Source organism: Hylobates moloch, unplaced genomic scaffold (genome assembly GCF_009828535.3).
Source record: "Hylobates moloch isolate HMO894 unplaced genomic scaffold, HMol_V3 SCAFFOLD_12, whole genome shotgun sequence".
Lineage (NCBI taxonomy): Eukaryota > Metazoa > Chordata > Mammalia > Primates > Hylobatidae > Hylobates > Hylobates moloch.
The window spans coordinates 43,727,096-43,750,975 of NW_026652287.1; the positions used below are offsets into that span (position 1 = coordinate 43,727,096).

Here is a 23,880-nt window from a genome sequence, read left to right on the forward strand (position 1 = left end):
GATCTTGTGATCCACCCCTTTCCCTCCCAAAGTGCTGGGATTACAGGTGTGAGCCACTGCACCCAGCCTGGGTCATTACTTTCATTCAACAAAGCATTTCTCCCCACAGTCCATGCGCACCCTGCCCACAGCTCTTTCTCATTTTCAGCATCTCTCTTCTCTTTCTAGAATATGCCGAGTTTTTGCACTGCAAGTCCAAAAAGTTTACAGACTTTGATGAAGTCCGGCAGGAGATTGAAGCAGAGACCGACAGGGTCACGGGGACCAACAAAGGCATCTCCCCAGTGCCCATCAACCTTCGAGTCTACTCGCCACACGGTAGGCAGCACGGGTGGGGACCCATCACCCACCATTTCTGGTCATTCATGGACAGTGCCATGAGTGAGCCTGTGTACTTCCACTCATGGGTAGCATGTGCCCATTCACAAACAGTTGATATTCACACGCACATAGCCCCCTGATCTGTATCTTCCCACTTGTGCTAGGTATGTAGTACCCAGACCTCTGTCTCAGCTTGAAGAAAGAGCATGCCAGGAAGTTGTTTGGAGTGGTGGGGGATTGCAGCTGTTTCCCCATTTTACCAAGGGCAGCCACCACTTGGCTCAAGGCAGCCAGATCTGCTGGTACCTCAAGAGAGGCCAGAACCAGTCTTCTGTAAAATATCCTGTTTTTTTTTTTTTGAGACAGAGTCTCGCTCTGTTGCCCAATCTGGGGTGCAGTGGCCTGATCTCTGCTCGCTGCAACCTCTGCCTCCCAGGTTCAAGCAATTGTTGTACCTCAGCCGCCCAAGTAGCTGGGATTACAGGCATGCACCACTACACCCAGCCAATTTTTTTTTTTTTTTTTTTTGAGATGGAGTCTTGCTCTGTCGCCCAGACTAGACAGTGGTGCGATCTCAGCTCACTGCAGCCTCTGCCTCCCGCGTTCAAGCTATTCTCCTGCCTCAGCCTCCCAAGTTGCTGGGACTAGAGGCGACCGCCACCACGCCTGGCTGATTTTTTGTATTTTTAGTAGAGATGGGATTTCACCATATTGGCCAGGATTGTCTCGAACTCCTGACCTTGTGATCTGCCCACCTTGGCCTCCCAAAGTGCTGGGATTACAGACGTGAGCCACGGTGCCCAGCCAATTTTTTTTTTTTTTGAGACAGAGTCTCGCTCTGTTGCCCAGGCTGGAGTGTAGTGGCACGATCTCCACTCAACGCAACCTTCACCTCCCGGGTTCAAGCGATTCTCTGGCCTTAGCCTCCCGAGTAGCTGGGATTACAGGTGTGTACCACCCCGCCTGGCTAATTTATTTTTTATTATTATTATTATTTTTTTGTTTTTAGTAGAGACAGGGTTTCACCACGTTGCCCAGGCTGGTCTTGAACTCCTGAGCTCAGGCAATCTACCCGCCTCTGACTCCCAAAGTGCTAGGATTACAGGCGTGAGCCACCACGCCCAGCCCACCCAGCTACTTTTTTGTATTTTTAGTAGAGATGGGGTTTCACCATGTTGGCCAGGCTGGTCTCGAACTCCTAACCTCAGGTGATCGCCTGCATCTGCCTCCCAAAGTGCTGGGATTACAGGCTTGAGCCACCTTGCCCCGCCAAATATCCTGATTTTAAAACTGTCCATTCAAACAGCAGCCCGGGGCCATAGACATCCTCTGGCCCAGAGGCACAAATTGCTACCACGATGGGTTCCTTGCGATAAATTTTAAAATTTGTTTTTCAATAAATGATACTTGCATGTGGCTCGGAATTCAAAAATTACAGAACGGTATATTGCAAAAACCTACCTTGTCAACCAGTTTTGCACACATATTTTAGGTTCTTCAGATGACAGTGCAAACATGAGCTGGGTGTGGTTTCGCACACCTGTCATTCAAGCTACCTGAAAGGCTGAGTCAGGAGGGTCACTTGGGCCCAGGAGGTGGAGGTTGCAGTGAGCTATGATCACATCTGTGAATAGCTACTGCACTCCACCTGGGTAACATAGTAAGACCCTGTATCTTAAAAAAATGTGTAAGAAAAAAACATATTAAACAATTGTGATTGTATCTATGTATATGTTGTGTATGTGTTTATCACTCCTTTTCCTTAAATTGTTAGCATAACATAAAAATCATTTATGCTTTTTTTTTTTTTTTTTTTTGTGGCCGGGTGCAGTGGCTTACGCGGGTAATCCCAGCACTTTGGGAGGCCGAGGCGGGCGGATCACGAGGTCAGGAGATTGAGACCATCCTGGCTAAAACGGTGAAACCCTGTCTCTACTAAAAATACAGAAAATTAGGTGGGCGTGGTGACGGGCGCCTGTAGTCCCAGCTACTCGGGAGGCTGAGGCAGGAGAATGGCGTGAACCCGGGAGACGGAGCTTGCAGTGAGCCAAGATTGCGCCACTGCACTCCAGCCTGAGCGACAGAGTGAGACTCCGTCTCAAAAAAAAAAAAAAAGAAAAGAAAAAAAATCATTTATGCTTTTTCTGAGATGGAGTTTCACTCTTATTGCCCAGGCTGGAGTTCAGTGGCACAATCTCGGCTCACCGCAACCTCCACCTCCTGGGTTCAAGTGATTCTCCTGCCTCAGCCCCCCAGGTAGCTGGGATTGCAGGCATGCGCCACCACACCCAGCTAATTTTGTATTTTTAGTAGAGACGGGATTTCTCCATGTTGGTCAGACTGGTCTCGAACTCCCGACCTCAGGTGATCTGCCCGCCTTGGCCTCCCAAAGTGCTGGGATTACAGGTGTGAGCCACTGCATCCGCCTATGCTTTTTTTTTTTTTTTTTTGTATGCCTCTCAGAATGTTTCTTTATTCTTTTTTTTTTTTTTTGAGACAGGGTTTCACACTGTTGGCCAAGTTGGAGTACAGTGGTGAGATCTTGGCTCACTTCTTTTCCTCCTAGGCTCAGGCGATCCTCCCGCTTAGTCTCCTGAGTAGTTAGGACAACAGATGCACAGCATCATGCCAGGCTATTTTTTTATATTTTTGGTAGAGATAGGGTTTCGCCATCTTGCCCAGGCTGGTTTCGAACTCCTGAGCTCAAGTGATCTACCCATCATGGCCTCCCAAAGTGCTGGGATTACAGGCATGAGCCACCATGCCCGGCCTCATCCATTTGTCTTTTGTTTTTGTTTTTTTGACAGTCTTGCTCTGTCGCCCAGGCTGGAGTGCAGTGGTACGATCTCAGCTCACTGTAACCTCCACCTTCTGGGTTCAAGTGATTCTCATGCCTCAGCCTCCCGAGTAGCTGGGAGTACAGGTGTGTGCTACCATGCTCGGCTAATTTTTGTATAATTAGTACAGATGGGATTTTGCCATGTTGGCCAGGCTGGTCTCGAACTCCTGGCCTCAAGTGATCCACCCACCTCAGCCTCCCAAAGTGCTGGGATTGCAGACGTGAGCCACCGCGCCCAGCCTCATCTGTTTCTCCATAATGGTTCTTTGGTATTGGCTGAATGGATGGGCTGAAATTTATTCAGTCATTTAGATCTATTCCAGTCTGAACTGTCCTGATTTAGAACTGCGTCATTGAAATGGAGTAGGTAGAAGGTATCTGTAGGATGGGATCCTAGAAGGGGAGTTACTGGATCAAAGGTGTGGTTCAGGCGGAGTGTCAGGCGACATCCTCAGGTCTGAGCCTCGCGCAGGAACTTTGGTAGTCAGCTGGGTAGCTGTGGGCCTGTTTGTGCCTCCCCTCTCCTGGCTCTGAATGCCTTTCCCTCTGGTTTCCCTCCCAGTGTTGAACTTGACCCTCATCGACCTCCCGGGTATCACCAAGGTGCCCGTGGGCGACCAGCCTCCAGACATCGAGTACCAGATCAAGGACATGATCCTGCAGTTCATCAGCCGGGAGAGCAGCCTCATTCTGGCCGTCACGCCTGCCAACATGGACCTGGCCAACTCCGACGCCCTCAAGCTGGCCAAGGAGGTCGATCCCCAAGGTAACCCTGAGCCCAGGGCAGCAGTCCCCTCTTCCAGGTGCCTCTGAGCATGGGACGTGCCCAGCATCCTTGGTTCCAAGTCACTGGCATTCTCTTTAATACATGACCGCTTTAGGAAAAGGCCTCCTGGAACACGGCACTTCCTCTAAGAACCAGCAGTGCTGGTGGGCATCCCCTGGGAAGTCACTGTGTGGCAGTTGGACAGTCCTTCTTGGACATGGCAGTGCCCATGTTGCCAGGGTGGGAAGCTAGCCTAGGGCTGAAGGAAGGGCCCAGTACTCCATGGCCCAGATGCGATCTTAGGTCCCATCTAACTGTTACTCTGCTCCCTGAGACATGGTCCCCTCTTAGTCAGAACGGGCACTTCAGTCCTAACCCGGATAGCTGATGTGAGGACTGTTGAACGTTTGGGTTGTTTCTGGTCTTTGCATGGTGAGATCGTCTATTTGCCTTCGAGTTGACACCCCTGGGCCCCTCTAGTCAGATCCCTCTACTGAACCCTCACTGCAGAATGTGAGCAGGAAGGGGCCCCAGGGAGGGCACAGCTGTGGCCCCCTTGATGCCCAAATTGGCACCCACCAGAGATCTTCACTCTGGCTTGCATCTGTCCCCAGTGTCTCATGCACATGCCACACATACAACACACATGGTTAGCACAGAGCCAGGCCCTCAGCCCCCCGTGGGAGCAGTTGATCTGCAGAGGTGAGACTTTGCTAGGAGGACATCCTTGACTCTGGAATGACTTGTGGAGAGGTGGAATTGGATGGGATGGTTTCCAGAGTGGAATTTTAGCCATTCAGGCAAGAGGTAGCCCTGGAAACAGTCGTGTCAAACTCAAATGTTCCCTTGGGACTTTGCTGCCACTTGGAGAGTCCAGCATCAAAATCTGGCCCAGGAATCATGTTTACATGCGGTTTCCCCAAGCCTGCAGCAGCAGAGGTTGTCCTTAATAACACAAGTGACAATAACGGCCAGCATTTGTTGAGTATTTGCCATGTGCCAGGCTCACCCTTATGACCACCCTGTGAGATCAGGGCTGTGACCATCTTCATTCGACATGTAGGAAACTGGGGTCCAGGCCTGTGACATTCTGGCTTTCCCAGGTGATGTGACCTGGAAGTTTCAGGGCTGACTGGACCCCAGGTGGCCTGCAGCTGCCAGCCGATGCTCTTTCCTGGTGGCAGCCTCTGACCTCTGACCTCTGGGCTCTTTCAGGCCTACGGACCATCGGTGTCATCACCAAGCTTGACCTGATGGACGAGGGCACCGACGCCAGGGACGTCTTGGAGAACAAGTTGCTCCCGTTGAGAAGAGGTGTGGCTTTGAGGGTGCTGGGGAAGCAGGAGGACGGGTGGGGTCCTTATCATTACTGAAACCCTGGCACCTGTTCCCTGCCTGCCTGGAAGTCACTGCTTCTCCATTTCACCGTAACTCCTTCTTTCTTTTCCCTTTGAGCATATGTATCTTTTTCTCCTAATTTGTATGCATTCATTTTTCAATTGCACAGTTAACACCTGCTGGTTTCTGAAACATTAGAAAACAAGTGTATAGAAAGAGGAAACTAAACTCACCCACAGCCACACTTCCACCAGACAGCCACTGGTGAATCTTCTGCAGCTCTCAGCTCCCCAGGGTTTATAACTTTAATTAATTTTTTTATTACTTTCTATTATGAGCCTTCCCTTCCCTTCCCTTTTCCCTTTCCTTCCCCTTTCCTTTTCTTTTTCTTTTTTCTTTTTTTTTTTTTTTGAGACAGTTTTTGCTCTTGTCACCCAAGCTATAGTACAGTGGCACAATCTTGGCTCACTGCAACCTCCACCTCCCAGGTTCAACTGATTTTTCTGCCCCAGCTTCCGGAGTAGCTGGGATTACAAGTGCGCACCACCACGCCCAGCTAATTTTTGTATTTTTACTAGAGACGGGGTTTCACTGTGTTGGCCAAGCTGGTCTCAAACTCCTGACTTCAGGTGATCCACCCGCCTTGGCCTCCCAAAGTGCTGGGATTACAGCCATGAGCCACCGCACCCGGCCTATTATGAGCATTTTCAAACATTCCCAAAAATGTAGAAAAGAGTTCAAAGAGTCCTCGTGGGTGGCTTCCCCAGCTTCGGTGGTTACTAATATCTGGCTAATAGCGATTCCCCCAAATATCCTAACCTGCTATTATTATTTTCTTCCTGGAAGATTTTATTTTTTCATTTTATTTATTTATTTATTTATTTATTTATTTATTTATTTATTTATTTATTTATTTATTTATTTATTTATTTATTTATTTATTTATTTATTTATTTATGAGACGGAGTCTCTGTTGCCTAGGCTGGAGTGCAATGGCGCAGCCTGGGCTCACTGCAACCTCCACCTCCCAGCTTCACACCATTCTCCTGCCTCAGCCTCCCGAGTAGCTGGGATTACAGGTGCCAGCCACCACGCCTGGCTAATTTTTGTATTTTTAATTGAGACAGGGTTTCACCATGTTGGCCAGGCTGGTCTCGAACTGCTGACCTCATGATCCACCCGCCTCGGCCTCCCAAAGTGCTGGGATTACAGGCATGAGCCACTGTGCCCAGCCATCTTCCTGGAAGATTTTAACACAAATCCTAGGCACTGGCTGGGCGAGGTGGCTCACGCCTGTAATCCCAGTGCTTTGGGAGGCTGAGGCAGGAGGATCCCTTGAGGCTGGGAGTTCAAGACTAGCCTGGGCAACATATCAAGTCCCTGTCTCTACTAAAGATTAAAAAGTTAGCTGGGCATGGTGGGGTACACCTATAGTCCCACCTGCTTAAGAGGCTGAGGTGGGAAGATTGCTTGAGCCCAGGAGTTCGAAGCTGCAGTGAGCTATGATCACACCACTATACTCTAGCCTGCACAACAGAGCAAGATCTTGCCTCTAAAAAAAAATAAAAATTCTATAAATCCTAGGCATTGTAGCATTTTACACATAAATACCCACATTTCTTTTCAAATACTTCTCCTTGCCATCCTGTTTGTTTTTTTCTATACCATTCATTTGTGGAAGAAACCAGACTACATCCCACATTTGGGATTTGGCCAATTACTGTTCTCTGTTAGCTGGTAATTAGATGGAGACAGAGGCCTGATCAGGTTCAGGTTCAAGTTCAGGTACAGATCTTCTGATAGGAGTAACCTAAGTATTTTTTATTTTATTTTAAAAATATTTTAAATATTTTGGGTTGGGCGTGGTGGCTCACACCTGTAATCTCAGCACTTTGGGAGGCCGAGGCGGGCGGATCACGAGGTCAGGAGATCAAGACCATCCTTGCTAACACAGTGAAATGTTGTCTGTACTAAAAATACAAAAAATTAGCCGGGCGTGGTGGCACACGCCTATAGTCCCAGCTACTTGGGAGGCTGAGGCAGGAGAATCACTTGAACCCAGGAGGTGGAGGTTGCAGTGAGCCGAGATTGTGCCACTTCACTCCCAGCTTGGGTGACAGAGCAAGACTCTGTCTCAAAAAAAAAAAAAAAAAAAATTCAAGCATTTTATTTTATCAGAGCAGCAGTTTTAGGTTAATAGCCAAACTGAGAGGGAGATACAGAGATTTCCTATCAGCCCTCGGCCCTGTAGCCCACACATCTATAACCTCCCCCACTTTCAACATGCCTAGCAGAGTGGTGCATTTGTTAGAACTGAAGAGCCTAGATTGACCCATTGTCACCACCCCACCCCACGTCCATGGTTTGCATCAGGGTTCACTCTTGCTGTTAGAAGTTTTTTTCTTTCTTTCTTTTTTTTTTTTTTTTTTTTTTTGACGATGTCTTTGTCACCTAGGCTGGAGTGCACTGGGACAATCATAGCTCACTGTAGCATTAAACTCCCAGGCTCAAGTGATCCTCCAAGCTCAGCCTCCCAAGTATCTGGAATTACAAGCATGTGCGATTGCTTCTGGCTAGGTTTTGTTTGGTTTTGTTTTGCTTTGTTAAGACAGAGTTTCATTCTTATTGCCCAGGCTGGAGTGCAGGGGCACAATCTCAGCTGACTGCAACCTCCGCCACCTGAGTAGCTGGGATTACAGGCACTCGCCACCACACCCAGCTAATTTTTGTGTTTTTAGTAGAGATGGGGTTTCACCATGTTGGCCAGGCTGGTCTTGAACTCCTGATCTCATGTGATCCATCACCTCAGCCTCCCAAAGTGCTGGGATTAAAGGCATGAGCCACCGTGCCCAGCCTTCTTTTGTATTTTGTTAAAGCCATTCCTGCCCTCTGGCATCTACTCTAAGCTGCCGGCACCTCCTGCCTTTCCCTTCATGCTTAGCCACAGTTATTTAGAGCATTTCGTTTACTCCTGGGTTTTCCATCTTGATGTCTGAGATAGGTGTGGGGAAAAGTTCAGACCTTGGTTGCCACCATCCCCCAGCACGGCTGAGACGTTGAGTGGTGAGGTGACCCCGGATCTCAGGGGAATGCTGTCAGGGCTAAAATCAAAACCCTGTTTAGCTGTGAAGATCCGGAGCTGAGAAGCGAATCTGTGGCTGGCTGAGGTTTGGGGAGAATTTGCTGGTGCTAAAGAGGAAAGCAGACCCTACTCAACCCCACACCCTACTACAGCCACCCCGACCCGGCTGCCCTTGGACACTGTTACGCCTCCATCTTGGATCCTAAGGGGCTTTGGGGTCTGTGGGCACTAGCCGGGCTGAGGACTTGGTGATATGGGCCTCTTTCCCTTCCTCCGGACTCACTGATGTCCATGGCTGCCCTTCTCTGCCTTCCTTCCTGTTTCCAAGAACGAAGGCGCTTCCACTCTCAGCTCACTTGTAGGCCTGCTCCCGCTTTGTGACCTTAGGCTTCAGAAGCCCTCCCACTGGACCCTTTTTCCTGGCGTACTAAAGACTCACAACTCCTCTTCCTTTACGGGAACCCAGGCTAGGCGTGGTGGCTCATGCCTATAACCCCAGGATTTTGGAAAGCACAGTTGGGAGGATGGCTTGAGGCCCAGAGTTTGAGACCAGCCTGAGCAACACAGCAAGACCCCATCTCTCTCTTAAAAAATTATCCAGGCTGGGCACAGTGGCTCACACCTGTAATCCCAGCACTTTGGGAGGCCAAGGTGGGTGGATGAAACCCCAGCTCTACTAAAAATACAAAAAATAATTAGCTGGGTGTGTTGGTGCATGCCTGTAATCCCAGATATTTGAGAGGCTGAGACATGAGAATCGCTTGAACCCGGGGGGCGGAGGTTGTAATGAGCTGAGATTGCACCACTGTACTCCAGCCTGGGTGACAGAGTGAGACTCTGTCTTTAAAAAAAAAAGAAGAAGAAGAAAATCCGTGTGTGATGGTGCATGTGCCTGTACTACCAGCTACTCAGGAGGCTGAGTCTGGAGGATGGCTTGAGCCCAGGAGTTCAAAACTGTAGTAAGCTATGATTGTGCCACTGCTATGCAGAATGGGCAACAGAGTGAGACTCCATCTCTTAAATAAGTAAATCAACCCAAATCCAAGCCAGATGCTTTTCGCTGGCCCCTGCTGTTTCCTTCTTTGTGCTGTCACACAGGTGATGGTGACTTTGGCTTCACAGGGATCTAGGTTCAGATCTTGGGTCTCCTACTGTGACCTCACCTTGGCATGTCTCCGTTTCCCTCCTCCCTCTTGGATCCGAGAGAGATCTGGCGAGGATGAAGAGCCGTAACATCCCACAAGACCCTTCAGGATAGATGACAGGCACCTCTCCCCTGCTTCTCAAGAGAAACATGCACAACTCCACTGCAAAGAAAATGGAGCATAGGCCAGGCGCTGTGGCTCACGCCTGTAATTCCAGCACTTTGGCAGGTCGTGGCGGGCAGACCATGAGGTCAGGAGTTCAAGACCAGCATGGCCAACATGGTGAAACCCCGTCTCTACTGAAAAAACTAAAATTAGCCAGGCGTGGTGACGCACGCCTGTAATCCCAGATGCTCGGGAGGCGGAGGTTGCCGTGAGCTGAGATTGCGCCACTGCACTCCAGCCTGGGCAGCAAGAGTGAAACTGCCTCAAAACAAAAAACCCCACAAAACAAAAACCTAGCCAGGAGTGCAGTGGTAGGTATTCCACTTGGATTCTTTGCAACAGTGTGTATTGAATTATCCAGCTTTTCTCCCCCACATGTTGAAGTGTTAACTTTCAGTTCTACCTCCTTCTTGGTGTAGTTTTGGACTTTCTTTTCAGTTCCATTGATCTCTCTGGACATGAATACCCTGATGTACCCAACTGTTTAAAATATACTCGTTTGATAGTGGATTTTAGCTCTTCCCTATTGCTCTTGATTTTAAGATGTTATTTCTTTTTTTTCTTTTGAGACAAGACCTCGCTCTGTTGCCCAGGCTGGAGTGCAGTGGGGTGATTACAGCTTGCTGCAACCTCGAACTCCCAGGCTCAGGTGATCCTCCCATCTCAGCCTCCCAGGTGGCTGGGACTATACACATGTGCTACCACGCCTCGCTAATTTTTGTATATTTTTGTAGAGATGGGGTTTTGCCATGTTATCCAGGCTGGTCTCGAACTCTTGGGCTCAAGCGTTCCACCCGCCTCAGCCTCCCAAAGTGTTGGAATTACAGGCGTGAGCCACTGCACCTGGCCTTGAGATTTTTTTTCTTTTTCTTTTTCTTTTTATTCAGAGTCTTGCTCTGTCGCCCAGGCTGGAGTGCAGTTGCATGATCTTGGCTCACTGCAACCTCCGCCTGCCGGGTTCAAGCGGTTCTCCTGCCTCAGCCTCCTGAGTACCTGGGACTATAATCACGCACCACCATGCACGGCTAATTTTTTGTATTTTTAGTAGAGGCGGGGTTTCACCATGCTGGCCAGGGTGGCCTCGAGCTCCTTACCTCGTGATCTACCCACCTCAGCCTCCCAAAGTGATGGGATTACAGGCGTGAGCCACCGCGCCCGGCTGAGATTTTTTCTTAGCTATCTTTGAATCTCGGCTTGTAGATTTCATCTGCCCCAAAGCTTTTTTCTGTCCCTGCGCACACAGGCTGGATGTGATCTCTCCTTCCTCCAGATACTTAATGTTGCCCTTCACAGCTGCCATGTGCATTCGCACCCTCTGTGTTGTTTCTGAGTAACACGTTATGACATAGTCTGTGAGTGCCTCGCGGGACAGGATCCATCTCTATACTTGAATCTTGCTCATCCCCATGCCAGGTCCACTTGGCTCACCTAGCTTTGCCCCTGACCTGACTGCCTCTCCCCACAGGCTACATTGGCGTGGTGAACCGCAGCCAGAAGGATATTGAGGGCAAGAAGGACATCCGTGCAGCACTGGCAGCTGAGAGGAAGTTCTTCCTCTCCCACCCGGCCTACCGGCACATGGCTGACCGCATGGGCACGCCACATCTGCAGAAGACGCTGAATCAGGTACTGCAAGGGTTTGTACAGTAGTGTGCAGTGGCATAGGCTGTGCACTGCACAACAGCTGCAATCCTCACTGGCACTTGTTTCAGGCTGGAGCAGCACTTGTTTTAGCAAAATGGGTTCAGTCCACATTTATGTGTGCTGTAATAAATGTACTTGGCCAGGCACAGTGGCTCACGCCTATAATACCCAGCACTTTGGGAGGCCAAGGCAGGAGGATCATTTGAGCCTAGGAGTTTGAGACCAGTCTGGGCAACATATGGAGACCCCCATCTCTAGGAAAAATAGAAAATATTAGCTAAGCGTGGTGGCACATGCCTGTAGTCCCAGGTACTCAGGAGGCTAAGGCAGGAGGATCACTTGAGCCTGGAAAATCAAGGCTTCAGTGAGCCATGTTCATGCCACTGCATCCCAGCCTGAGCAATAGAGTGAGACCCTGTTTCAAAAAATTAAATAACTAAATAAAAGAAATGTACTTGATTCAGGGTCTGGTGAAGAGTAGTGACTTGGTGCTGCTGCTACTACAACCATCACTGTTATTATTACCAATATTTTAATTACCATTGTAATTATTCAGTCATTTACCCAGAAGATTGTATGCATTGCCTGGGGTTGGTGACAGGGGGGTTAATAACTCTTTTTTATTTATTATTATTATTATGTATTTTTGATTTTTGTTTTTTGTTTTTTTTTGGAGACAGAGTCTCACTCTGTCACCTAGGCTAGAGTGCAGTGGCATGATCTTGGCTCACTGCAACTTCCACTTCCCAGGTTCAAGTGATTCTCGTGTCTCAGCCTCCTGAGTAGCTGGGATTACAGGTGTGCGCCACCACACCTGGCTAATTTTTATATTTTTAGTAGAGATGGAGTTTCACCATGTTGGCCAGGCTGGTCTCAAATTCCTGAGCTCGAGTGATCTGCCTGTGTCAGCCTCCCGAAGTGCTGAGATTAAAAGCATGAGCCACCATGCCTGGCCTATCGTTCTCTTCTTATAAGTAATATATTCACATTGTGCATAAACAGAAATGGTATTAAAAGCTATACAGTGGGCCAGTGCGTGGTAGCAGGGGCAAGACGTTCCTCCGCGCTGTTTTCTAGCACCTTCCAGGATGGCAGCAGAGCCTCAGCAGCACTCCAGGAGTCATCTTTTCATGCATGTATCAGGGGGACACAGTGTCCACACGAGAGCAGGTTCCTGTCCTTGTGGAAGGCATAATTCTAATGGGGGAGACTGACACCCAACAAACCGCCAGATAAATGCATGATCAAGCATCCAGTAGGGGCGCGGGGGCCAGGCAAAGAGCTGCCCAGAGAAGGCAGCTCAGGAGAGCAAAGAGGGAAGTCAGTGTCTAGAGGGAGGGGCCCTCCAGGAGAGGAAGCTGGGGTCTGCCTGCAAACGGGAGTAGGGAGAGGAAGGGAAGTAAAACTCTGCAGCTGGATGGGGCCTCCTGAGAGCCAGCAGCGAAAAGCCCCCTCCCATGTGGAGTGCTTCCCAGAGCAGCAGTGCCCCTTCCTCTCCATTTGCTCATGACTTAAGTGCCCTAGTATCCTGTCACAGACCAAGGGATGGCCAGTGTAGCTCCCTGCCTTTCTAGGCAGCCCACACAGATGGGGGTCCATGGCCAGGGCTGCAGGGCAGGGACCCCTGGTCACGGAGGTCTTTGGGTTACCCCACTTGCTCCATGCCATAGATATGAGGTTCCTTCATGCCTCTTTTCTAGCTCGCCAGACACTTTTTATTTATTTATTTATTTATTTATTTATTTATTTATTTATTTATTTATTATTTTGAGATAGAGCCTCACTCTGTTGCCCAGGCTGGAGTGCAGTGGCATGATCTCAGCTCACTCCAACCTCCGCCTCCCAGGTTCAAGTGATTCTCGTGCCTCAGCCTCCCAAGTAGCTGGGATTACAGGCATGCGCCACCACACTCAACTAACTTTTGTATTTTTAGCAGAGACAGGGTTTCACCATGTTGGCCAGGCTTGTCTCCATCTCCTGATCTCAGGTGATCCGCCCGCCTTAGCCTCCCAAAGTGCTGGGATTACAGTCGTGAGCCATTGTACCCAGCCCGGCCTTTCTCCCAACCCCAGACGGAGTCTTGCTCTGTTGCCCAGGCTGGAGTACAGTGGCGCAATCTCTGCTCACTGTAGGCTCTGCCTCCTGGGTTCACACCATTCTCCTGCCTCAGCCTCCCAAGTAGCTGGGACTATAGGCACCCGCTACCACATCCGGCTAATTTTTTTCTTTTTTTTTTTGTATTTTTAGTAGAGACAGGGTTTCACCGTGTTAGCCAGGATGGTCTCGATCTCTTGACCTTGTGATCTGTCTGCCTTGGCCTCCCAAAGTGCTGGGATTACAAGCGTGAGCCACTGCCCCAGGCCGGTGCCCAGCCTTTTTGATTTTTCAGACAAGGTCTTACTCTGTTGTCCAGGCTGGATTGCTGTGACACAAACACGGCTCATTGCATCCTCAGCCTCCTGTACTCAAGCGATCCTTTTGCCTTAGCCTCCCGAGTAGCTGGGACTACAGGCGTGTGCTGCCACACCACAAACTAAGATGGAAAGATCTCCCCTGAAAAGGTGCAGAATGCACTCAAGATGAGCTCCCTGGCTGCATCTGCATCTACAGAGAGAAGCAAGAAAGATTCAAAATAAACAAATGTGGGCCAGGCACGGTGGCACACACCTGTAATCCCAGCACTTTGGGAGGCTGAGGCAGAAGGATCACTTAAGATCAAGAGTTCGAGACCAGCCTGGCCAACACAATGAAACCCTGTTTCTACCAAAAAATACAAAAATTATCTGGGTGTGGTGGTGGGCGCCTATAGTCTCAGCTACTCGGGAGGCTGAGAAAGAACTCAGGAGGTGGAGGTTGCAGTGAGCCGAGATCACATGATGGCACTCCAGCCTGGGTGACAGAGCAAGACTCTGTCTCAAAAAAAAAAAAAAAGAAAGAAAAAGAAAAACAAAGCCATAAAATCAGCCTATACTTGAAAAGTGTAAAGCAGAGTTTGGCCATCTGTCCTACAATAGAGAAGGCTGGGTGCAGTGGCTCACACCTGTAATCCCAGCACTTGGGGAGGTTGAGACAGATCACTAGAGGATAGGCGTTTGAGACCAGCCCAGGCAACATGGTGAGACCTTCTCTCTACCAAAGATAAAAAAACTTTTAAAAATTAGCTAGGTACTGTAGATGTAGCTATGCCACCGTGCCTGGCCCACATTTGTCTATTTTGAATCTTTCTTGCTTCTCTCTGTAGATGCAGATGCAGCCAGGGAGCTCATCTTGAGTGCATTCTGCACCTTTTCAGGGGAGATCTTTCCATCTTAGTTTGTAGGGCCTATCCCCATGTGTGTTCATTGGCCCCTGTGTTCCGTGGTCTGGATGGACTGTCCTTGCAAGCAGTTGCCTGTCCTCCAAGGCGTGGATATGCCCAGTGCCTGATGTCGGCCCTGTGGGCTGTTTGTAGCCTCTTACGCTCATGGGCAGCTCCATGCCATCTCCTTTCCCAGACACAAGTGTGTCTGTGGCTTGATTTATCTGTTGCTGTCTCTCAAGGCTGTGTGGTGTGGTGGCCTCATAGTGGCACCCTGGCGTTGGCCCTTGGTTGGGGGAGTGTGTCTGCCACTCCCTGGTCTCCTGCCCATGCCACCGTTTCTGATCTCTGACCTCTTTCCTGCAGCAACTGACCAACCACATCCGGGAGTCGCTGCCGGCCCTACGTAGCAAACTACAGAGCCAGCTGCTGTCCCTGGAGAAGGAGGTGGAGGAGTACAAGAACTTCCGGCCCGACGACCCCACCCGCAAAACCAAAGCCCTGCTGCAGTACGTACCCCGGCACCCACCACCACCACCAGCCTGGCCCCTGCCTTCCATCAGCCACAGGGACCCCTAGCCTGGGCACCACTCATCACTTGTTCACTCATTCATTCAGCAGACACTCACTGCAAGCCTTCTGATGCCAGACTCCATCCTAAGCATGGCAGTCGCCCCAGTGAAGGGGACAGGCGTCCATCCCTGCCCCCTGGAGTGCTCAGAATGGGGGGAAGTGGGATGAATGGGACAAAAAACAAGAAAGAAAATGTATAGTGTGTTAAATGTCAAAATATGAAAGTGGTGCATTAGCCAGGCGTGGTGGTGGGTGCCTGTGGTCCCAGCTACTTGGGAGGCTGAGGCAGGAGAATGGCGTGAACCCAGGAAGTGGAGCTTGCAGTGAGTCGAGACTGCGCAACCGCACTCCAGCCTGGGCATCAGAGTGAGACTCCGTTTAAAAAAAAAAAAGGCTGGGCACGGTGGCTCACGCCTGTGATCCTAGCACTTTGGGAGGCACTTTGGGAGGCTGAGGCGGGTTGATCACGAGGTCAGGAGATTGAGACCACGGTGAAACCCCCTCTCTACTCAAAATACAAAAAATTAGCCAGCTACTCAGGAGGCTGAGGCAGGAGAATGACATGAACCTAGGAGGCGGAGCTTGCAGTGAGCTGAGATCGCACCACTGCACTCCAGCCTGGGCGACAGAGTGAGACTCTGTCTCAAAAAAATAAAAAAAAAAAATTGCAAAATTAGCCAGGCATGGTGGCGCATGCCTGTAATCCCAGCTACTTGGGAGACTGAAGCAGGAGAATTGCTTGAACCCGGGAGGTGGAGGTTGTGGTGAGCTGAGATCACGCCATTGCACTCCAGCCTGGGTGATAGGGCAAGACTCCATCTCCAAAAAAAAAGATAAGCATTGGCCAGGCGTGGTGGCTCACGCCTGTAATCCCAACATTTTGGGAGGCCGAGGCGGGAGGATCACTTGAGGTCCGGAGTTCAAGACCAGCCTGGCCAACATGGTGAAACCCCCATCTCTACTAAAAATACAAAAATTAGCTGGGCGTGGTGGCAGGTGCCTGTAATCCCAGCTACTCGGGAGACTGAGGCAAGAGAATCGCTTGAAGCCAAGAGGCAGAGGTTGCAGTGAGCTGAGAACGTGTCACTGCATATCAGCCTGGGCGACAGAGTAAGACTCCGTCTCAAAAAAAAAAAAAGAGGCCGGGCGCGGTGGCTCACGCTTGTAATCCCAGCACTTTGGGAGGCCGAGGCGGGCGGATCACGAGGTCAGGAGATCGAGACCACGGTGAAACCCCGTCTCTACTAAAAATACAAAAAAAAAATTAGCCGGGCGTAGTGGCGGGCGCCTGTAGTCCCAGCTACTCAGAGAGGCTGAGGCAGGAGAATGGCGTGAACCTGGGAGGCGGAGCTTGCAGTGAGCCGAGAGCGCGCCACTGCACTCCAGCCTGGGCGACAGAGCAAGACTCCGTCTCAAAAAAAAAAAAAAGAAGTTGAGTGTCAGGTGAAGACCTGAAGCAGGTGAGGGCAGGACCCGTGTGGGATTAAGCCCGGCCAGTGCAAAGGCCCTGTGGCAGGACTGGGCTGGGCATGTCAGAGGAAGACCCTGTGGCTGGATGGAGTGAGTGAGGGGAGTGGGAGGGGGTGATGGAGCCGGCTATGCAGGGCCTTGTGGGGCCTCAGGGAGGACATTGGCTTTTGCTGTGAGTGAGGTGGGAGCCATGGACAGTTCTGAGCACAAGAAGGTCAGGACTGACTCAGGTGCTCACAGGCTCCCTGGCCGTGGTGGGAGAAGAGACATGGGAGAGGGGGTGGGAGCCAGACCTTGGCTAGGTTAGGTCCCTCTCTGGCTCGGGCTCTTAAGATCCACCCCATGACTTGGTTGGTGCAGCTGCCTAGCTGTGAGGTTGGGGAGCAGGTGTGCCCCCACAATCCTAAATTCTCACTCGGGGACTCTTCTGCCTCTGACCTTTTGGCATTTGGCCTGTAAGGGACCCTGAGGCACTGGAACAGCTGGACCAGAGCAGGTGACAGGGACTCCTGGGTAGCTCATACTGCAGACGGTGCCATGCATGAGGCACTTCCCACAGGGACACCAGGAGGACACTGCCTCCTCTGGCCATCACAGTCCTGGCATCCCCCCACCCCCTCTGCCAGGCAGCAGTGCATGGTCGTGGGCTTAGGGGCCAGAGTGCTTTTATGCTCAGACATCCTTGACTACGTTACAAAACACTTTCTACAGAGCAGATAATGGCCCTTTGCAGGCTTCAAGAGGAGATTCATAGCCGGATATGATGGTGCACCCCTGTAATTCTAGCTACTTGGGAGGCTGAGGCAGGAGAATCGCTTGAACCCAGGAGGTGGATGTTGCAGTGAGCCAAGATCGTGCCACTGCACTCCAGCCTGGGTGACAGAGCAAGACTCCGTCTCAAAAAAACAAACAAACAAACAAAACACACAAGATTCAGCCTACTAGGCTGAAGGAAGTGTTGTGGAGGATTCAGCCTGAGGGTGGACCTGGGCCTGCTGTGTGACCACAGGCAGGTGATTGGACCTCTCTGAGCCTCATTTTCTGCACCTCTAAAGTGAGGGTCATAGCAGCTGTCATCTCACATGGCCATGGAGACAAACTGGCAGATTGCAAGGTGCCTGTAATCCCAGCACGTGGGGATGCCAAGGCAGGAGGATTGCTTAAAGCCAGGAGTTTGAGACCAGCATGAGCAACAAAGTGGGATCCTGTCTCTGAAATTAAAAAAAAAAAAAAAAAATTAGGCTGGGGACGATGGTTCACACCTGTATTCCCAGCACTTTGAGAGGCCTCAGTGGATGGATCACTTGAGGTCAGGAGTTCAAGACCACCCTCACCATCATGGTGAAACCCTGTCTCTATGAAAAAATACAAAAATTAGCCAGGTGTGGTGGTGGGCACCTGTAGTCCCAGCTACTTGAAAGGCTAAAGCAGGACAATCACTTGAACCTGGGAGGCAGAGGTCGCAGTGAGCTAGGATCACACCACTGCACTCCAGCCTGGGCAGACAGAGACTCTATCTCAAAAATAAATAAGTAAATAAATAAATAAATTTAAATGCTACTTGTTAAGCCCATGGCAGGACTGGGCCAGGGGATGCCCATCACAAACAGTCCCTGTCCCCCGGGGCTTAGCATGTTACGTCATTTATAACCAGTTGCCTTGCAAGGCCCTCCCTGCCCAGGTTGTTTTGACCTCACCATGGAGAAGCGCCACTGTTATCTGTGTCCCCTATCAAGAGCTGGGCCTTCTTGCTATAGCATTTTATCTGAGGGTCCAAGGTCCTCATGCAGACATAGGTGGTCTTTCTCGGTTCGCGCGTTACAAAAGAACGAGAATTACGGTAATAGACGTCCCCCAGCCTGAATTCTGTACTTGGTTTTTCTCTTCTTGTTAAAGCAAAGCCTGGAGCCTTCTGTCTCCACCTGGCTCAGCCCGCAGACTGTTCACGTATCCCAGTGCCCATGAGTTTTTTTTGTTTTTTTGTTTTTTTGCCTTAACTGATGCTAGTAAGTTCATCTGTGACTGTACAGGCAAGGATTCCTGCAGGGCAAAGACCCCAGCAGAGGGATCTTGGGTTGAGGAATGTAGGTGTTTAAAATTTATTTTTTATTTTTCATTTTATGAGTCTCACTCTGTCACCCAGGCTGAAGCGCAGTGGCATGATCTCAGCTCACTGCAACCTCCCGGGTTCAAGCAATTCAAGCAATTCTCCTGTCTGAGCCTCCTGAGTAGCTGTGATTACAGGCATGTGCCACCACACCGGGCGAATTTTTGTATTTTTAGTAAGGACAGGGGTTTCACCATGTTGGCCAGGATAGTGTCGAACTCCTGACCTCAGGTGATCTGCCCACCTCGGCCTCCCAAAGTGCTGGGATTACAGGCATGAGCCACCGCACGCAGCCCTCATGTATTTGTTTTTGAAACAGGGTCTCGCCTTGTTGTCCAGGCTAGAGTGCAGTGGTGCAGTCCCGGCTCACCGCAGCCTCACCACTTGGGCTCAGGTGATCCTCCCACCACAGCCTTCCGAGTGGCTGGGAGTAATACAGGTATGTGCCACCATGCCTGGCTAATTTTTATATTTTTGTAGAGACAAGTTCTTACTATGTTACCTAGGCTGATCTTAAACTCCTGACCTCAAGCAAACCGCCTGCCTGAGCTTTCCGACTATGAGATCGCAGACGTGAACCACCATGCCCGGCCTTGTTTTTTAAATTTTTATTTATTTTATTTTATTTTTTTGAGACAAGATCTCTTGCTCTGTTGCCTGGGGTCGAGTGCACTGGTGCAATCACGGCTCACTGCAGCCTGGACCTCCTGGGCTCAAGCAATTCTTCCGCCTCAGCTGCCTGAGTAGCCTGATCCTCTGGCATGCACCACAGCACCTGGCTAATTTTTAAAGTATTTCTAGAGACTGGATCTCGCTATGTTGCCCAGGCTGTCTCAAACTCCTGAGCTCAAGCGATCCTCCTACCTCAGCTTCCCGAAGCGATGGGATTACAGGAGTGCACCACCATGCCCAGCCCAACTCCCCCTTTTTATAAGGACACCAGTTATATTGGCTATGAGCACACCCTGTGATATTGTCTTGACTGATTACATCTGCAGTGACCCTGTTTCCAAATAAGAGCACATTGTGAGGTACAGGGGGGCAGGATTCAACCCGAATTCCGTGGGACACCGACCAGCCGGTCACAATTGTCCAGAATGCTCTGATTGTGCAGCGTGGGTTGGGCCCGTAAATCACCTCCAGGGCCCCCAGGAGGCTGGTGCCCAGGTGTGCTTTGTCCCCTGTGGCTGAGAGCAGGTATCCAGAGTCTCCATCCTTGCCCAAACCCCCCCTGCCCAGTCTGTTGTCTATCATTAGTTTAGTGCTGTGCCTTTGCTGACCTTGGTCCTGGTTTGGTCCACAATTCAATTTTCCATACCAGGCCGGGCGCGGTGGCTCACGCCTGTAATCCCAGCACTTTGGGAGGCCAAGGCGGGCAGATTACTTGAGGTCAGGAGATTGAGACCAGCCTGGCCAACATGCCGAAACCCCATTTCTCCTAAAAACACAAAAATTAGCCGGGCATGGTGGCAGGCACCTATATTCCCAGCTACTAGAGAGGCTGAGGCAGGAGAATCACTTGAACCTGGGAGGTGGAGGTTGCAGTGAGCCGAGATCGTGCCACTGCACTCCAGCCTGGGCGACAGAGCGAGACTCCATCTCAAAAACAAAAAACAAAAACCAAAAAAACAAATTCCCCATTCTAGGTGAAGCGTTAACGTAGGCCTTTGTGTGTCTCCTGGAAGGAAATTAAATGTGCACATCCTTTGCTTCATGTGAGGAAAGAGATTCTGGGGATCTGGGCAGCTTGTGCTTGCCTCTCCCAGTTGGGGTATGAAGGAGACCCCCCCTTTCTTTGGCAGCCCAGCCTTGGTGGCCCTGACAGTGGTCACCATTCGAGCAGCTCCCCTTTAGGAGCAAGTCCCCAGGTACTTCAGTAGATCATGTTTTTTGGGAGGGAAACTGATGAAGGGAGACAGCCCAGTACCCTAGGGAGAGCAATTAGGAATGCTTAGGAAAACTAAAACGTGAACAAGATCATCCTACTTTTTTACTATTCACGATGCCACTAGGCAATGCTGAGAGACTCTTTTTAAGGGCCAGGCCCATTCTAAGGGGCGACACATGTTATTACCACTTTTTGTCCATTAGATGAGCAATTTTTTACCAACAAAAATTTTCTTTCTTTCTTTTTTTCTTTTTTTTTCTTTTTTTGAGACAGGGTCTCACTCTGTCTCACCCAGGCTGGAGTGCAGTGGTGCGATCTTGGCTTACTGCAGCCTCCGCTGCCCAGGTTCAAGAGGTTCTCCTGCCTCAGCCTCCCAATTAACTGGGACTAGAGGCGTGCACCACCACACCCGATTCGTTTTTGTATTTTTAGTAGAGACGGGGTTTCACCATGTTGTCCAGGCTGGTCTCAAACTCCTGGGCTCAGGTGATCTGCCTGCCTCAGCCTCCCAAAGTCCTGGATTATAGGCGTGAGCCACCATGTCCAGTATTTCTTTTTTTTTTTAAATAAAATGAGGTCTCACTGTGTTGCCCAGGGTAGTCTCGAACTCCCAGACTAAAGCCATCCTCTCATCTCGGCATCCTAAAGTGCTAATATTGCAGGCATGAGCCACCGCACCCGGCCAAGAAAACATTTTAACTTGTGTGAAACCAGGTGTCTTTGCAGAATTACCATTAGTGGCAGCATTGTTTCTTTTTTTGTGGGCACACAAAATAACAGTGCATTTTAGGATCAGTGACTTCTTGGAGGTGATGAGATCTAGAAACATCTTCAGTCCCCACCAAGGAGGTAGACGTTGTTACCCTCAACCCATTTTGTAGATGAGGAATCAGGCTCAGAGGGGCAAAGTCCTGTCCAAGGCCTCACATCCCATCAATGGGGTAGGACCAACCCCAGCAGGCTGGGAGGTGGCGGGAACCTGCGGAAGCCACCTAAATTGTGCGGAAGTAGCAACCTTTCCTTCCCAGCATCCTGCAAATCAAGTTGAGCTTCCGGGCAGAGGTGCTGAGCTTTGACCCCTGAACTTCACTCCAGTCTTCTGCAAAGTGGGAGGAATAAGTGGGCTTTCTCAGATAGAATGGGTGAATAATCGGAACAGGCTTAGCTTGAGCCTGACTCGTAGCCAGCATTTGCCATTGGGAGCTCTTGAATTTGGTTTATTTGTTTTAATATAGACAGAAGACATTTTGCTGCTGAAAAATGGTAAAAGAACAGTAAACCCTGGCTTGACTTGGAACATCATTCCAGAGCAGTGTGGAAACCACCGCTTTGACACTTGCTTTTTCCTTTTCCTCATAGGATGGTCCAGCAGTTTGGGGTGGATTTTGAGAAGAGGATTGAGGGCTCAGGAGATCAGGTGGACACACTGGAGCTCTCCGGGGGCGCCCGAATCAATCGCATCTTCCACGAGCGGTTCCCATTTGAGCTGGTGAAGGTAGCGCGCCCCGGGGCTGGGCCCTCCCGTCTCTGGTCAGGCACCCTCCTGCTGGCCTCGAGCCAGGCCTCCTCCCAGGCAATAAGGTCTCAAGCACCTACCTCTAGGCCTGAACCTGTGGTGGGCAGGGTGTGGCCTGGATGAGGTGTCCCCATGGCCTTCCTTTCCCGACACTCAGCTTTGAGGTTTTGGGTAGAACCATATGAAAACCTCTGTGTTTTTCCTCTGACAAGAGCCAATATATACATTCTTTGCAAGATACATAGAAAATACAGATAAATTTACATGAGAAGATGTCCCTAGCATGTCGTTGAAGAAAGAAAAAATAGGCGTTGGAGCCAGCATGTGCAGCATAGCACTGAGCTGATATATACAACGTCCTTATGTATGAAACTGAACATGGATGTCTACAAGTGTTTCTTTGTATTTGCAAGGATGTTTGCAAAAATGTCAGCCCTGGGTGCTAGGATTTGGGACTTCTTTTTCCTTTTGTGTGTGTGTGTGTGTATGTGTGTGTGATTTGCTTGAAGTTTTATACTGTTTACAATGAGCACATAGCATCTTTTATTAAAAAAACCCAAAAAACAGTAGTTTTTTAAAATCAGAGGAGCAAGACCAAATGCAGTGGCTCATGCCTGTAATCCACGGGAGGCCAAAGGGGGCTGATCACTTGAGCCCAGGAGTTCAAGACCAGCCTGGGCAATATGGTGAAACCCCATTTCTACTAAAAATACAGAAATTATCCAGGTGTGGTGGTGTGTGCCTGTAGTCCCAGCTACTTGGGAAGCTGAGGTAGGAGAATCACTTGAGCCCAGGAGGCAGAGGATGCAGCAATGAGGCAAGATCGCACCACCACACTCCAGCCTCAGTGACAGAGCCAGATCCTATCTCAAAAAAAAAAAAAAGAAAAGAAAAGAAAAGAAAAAAGAAAAAGCAGGGTGTGATGGTGCATACTGATAGTCTGAAAAATCTAAGTTTACATGAATTTATATTCCCACCAATATGATGAGAGTGTTGGTTTCATGTCATGCTTTCTGAAACTGTGTTTTAATTAATTAATTTGTTTATTTATTTTTATTTTTTTGAGACAGGGTCTTGCTCTTTCACCCAGGCTGGAGTGCAGTGGTGCAATCACAGCTCACTGCAGCTTCGACCTTCCTGGGCTCGGATGATCCTCCCACCTCAGCCTCCCGAGTAGCTGGGACTATAGGCATGCACCAGCCCACCTGGACAATTTTTGTATTTTTAGTAGAGATGGAGTCTCACTGTGTTGCCCAGGCTGGTGTCAAACTCCGGGGCTCAAGCCATCTGCCTGCCTTGGCCTCCCAAAGTGCTGAGATTACAGGTGTGAGCCACTGTATCTGGCCAGTTTTCAATTTTTTTATAAAATTTTGATGAGTTAAATATTCTGCCTTGTGAATATAGCCGCACGTGGGAGAGAACATTCCCCAGATGCACGCCTGCCACGGGGGCGCCCTGGGTGCCTCCATGCATGTGCTTGGTTTGTCTCTTCTCAGATGGAGTTTGACGAGAAGGACTTACGACGGGAGATCAGCTATGCCATTAAGAACATCCACGGAGTCAGGCAAGTTCCAGGAGGAGAGTCACCACTGTCCCTTCCTCTCCGCGGTGCCCCCCCCAGCTAATTGGGTCGCCCACACCTCTGAGTCCCTAATCTTTAGGCCTTAAGAGGGCTCTTGGATGGTTTTCAGTAGCTGTGAGCCCCTCCCTGAGGGTCTCCAAGGGCAC

At 50.0% G+C, this 23,880-nt stretch overlaps 1 protein-coding gene across 7 annotated transcripts in view; it reads left to right on the forward strand.

Annotated features, from left to right (window-relative positions):
- DNM2 (dynamin 2) overlaps nt 1-23,880 on the forward strand; it is a 115,418-nt gene that overhangs the window by 54,497 nt on the left and 37,041 nt on the right. For all 7 annotated transcript variants that reach the window (XM_032169676.2, XM_032169679.2, XM_032169682.2 and 4 more), the window contains exons 3-9: nt 169-318; nt 3,723-3,926; nt 5,142-5,240; nt 11,122-11,282; nt 14,965-15,107; nt 21,996-22,131; nt 23,649-23,716. In XM_032169676.2, coding sequence (XP_032025567.1) covers nt 169-318; nt 3,723-3,926; nt 5,142-5,240; nt 11,122-11,282; nt 14,965-15,107; nt 21,996-22,131; nt 23,649-23,716 — 961 coding nt within the window. The remainder of the gene's footprint in view (nt 1-168; nt 319-3,722; nt 3,927-5,141; nt 5,241-11,121; nt 11,283-14,964; nt 15,108-21,995; nt 22,132-23,648; nt 23,717-23,880) is intronic.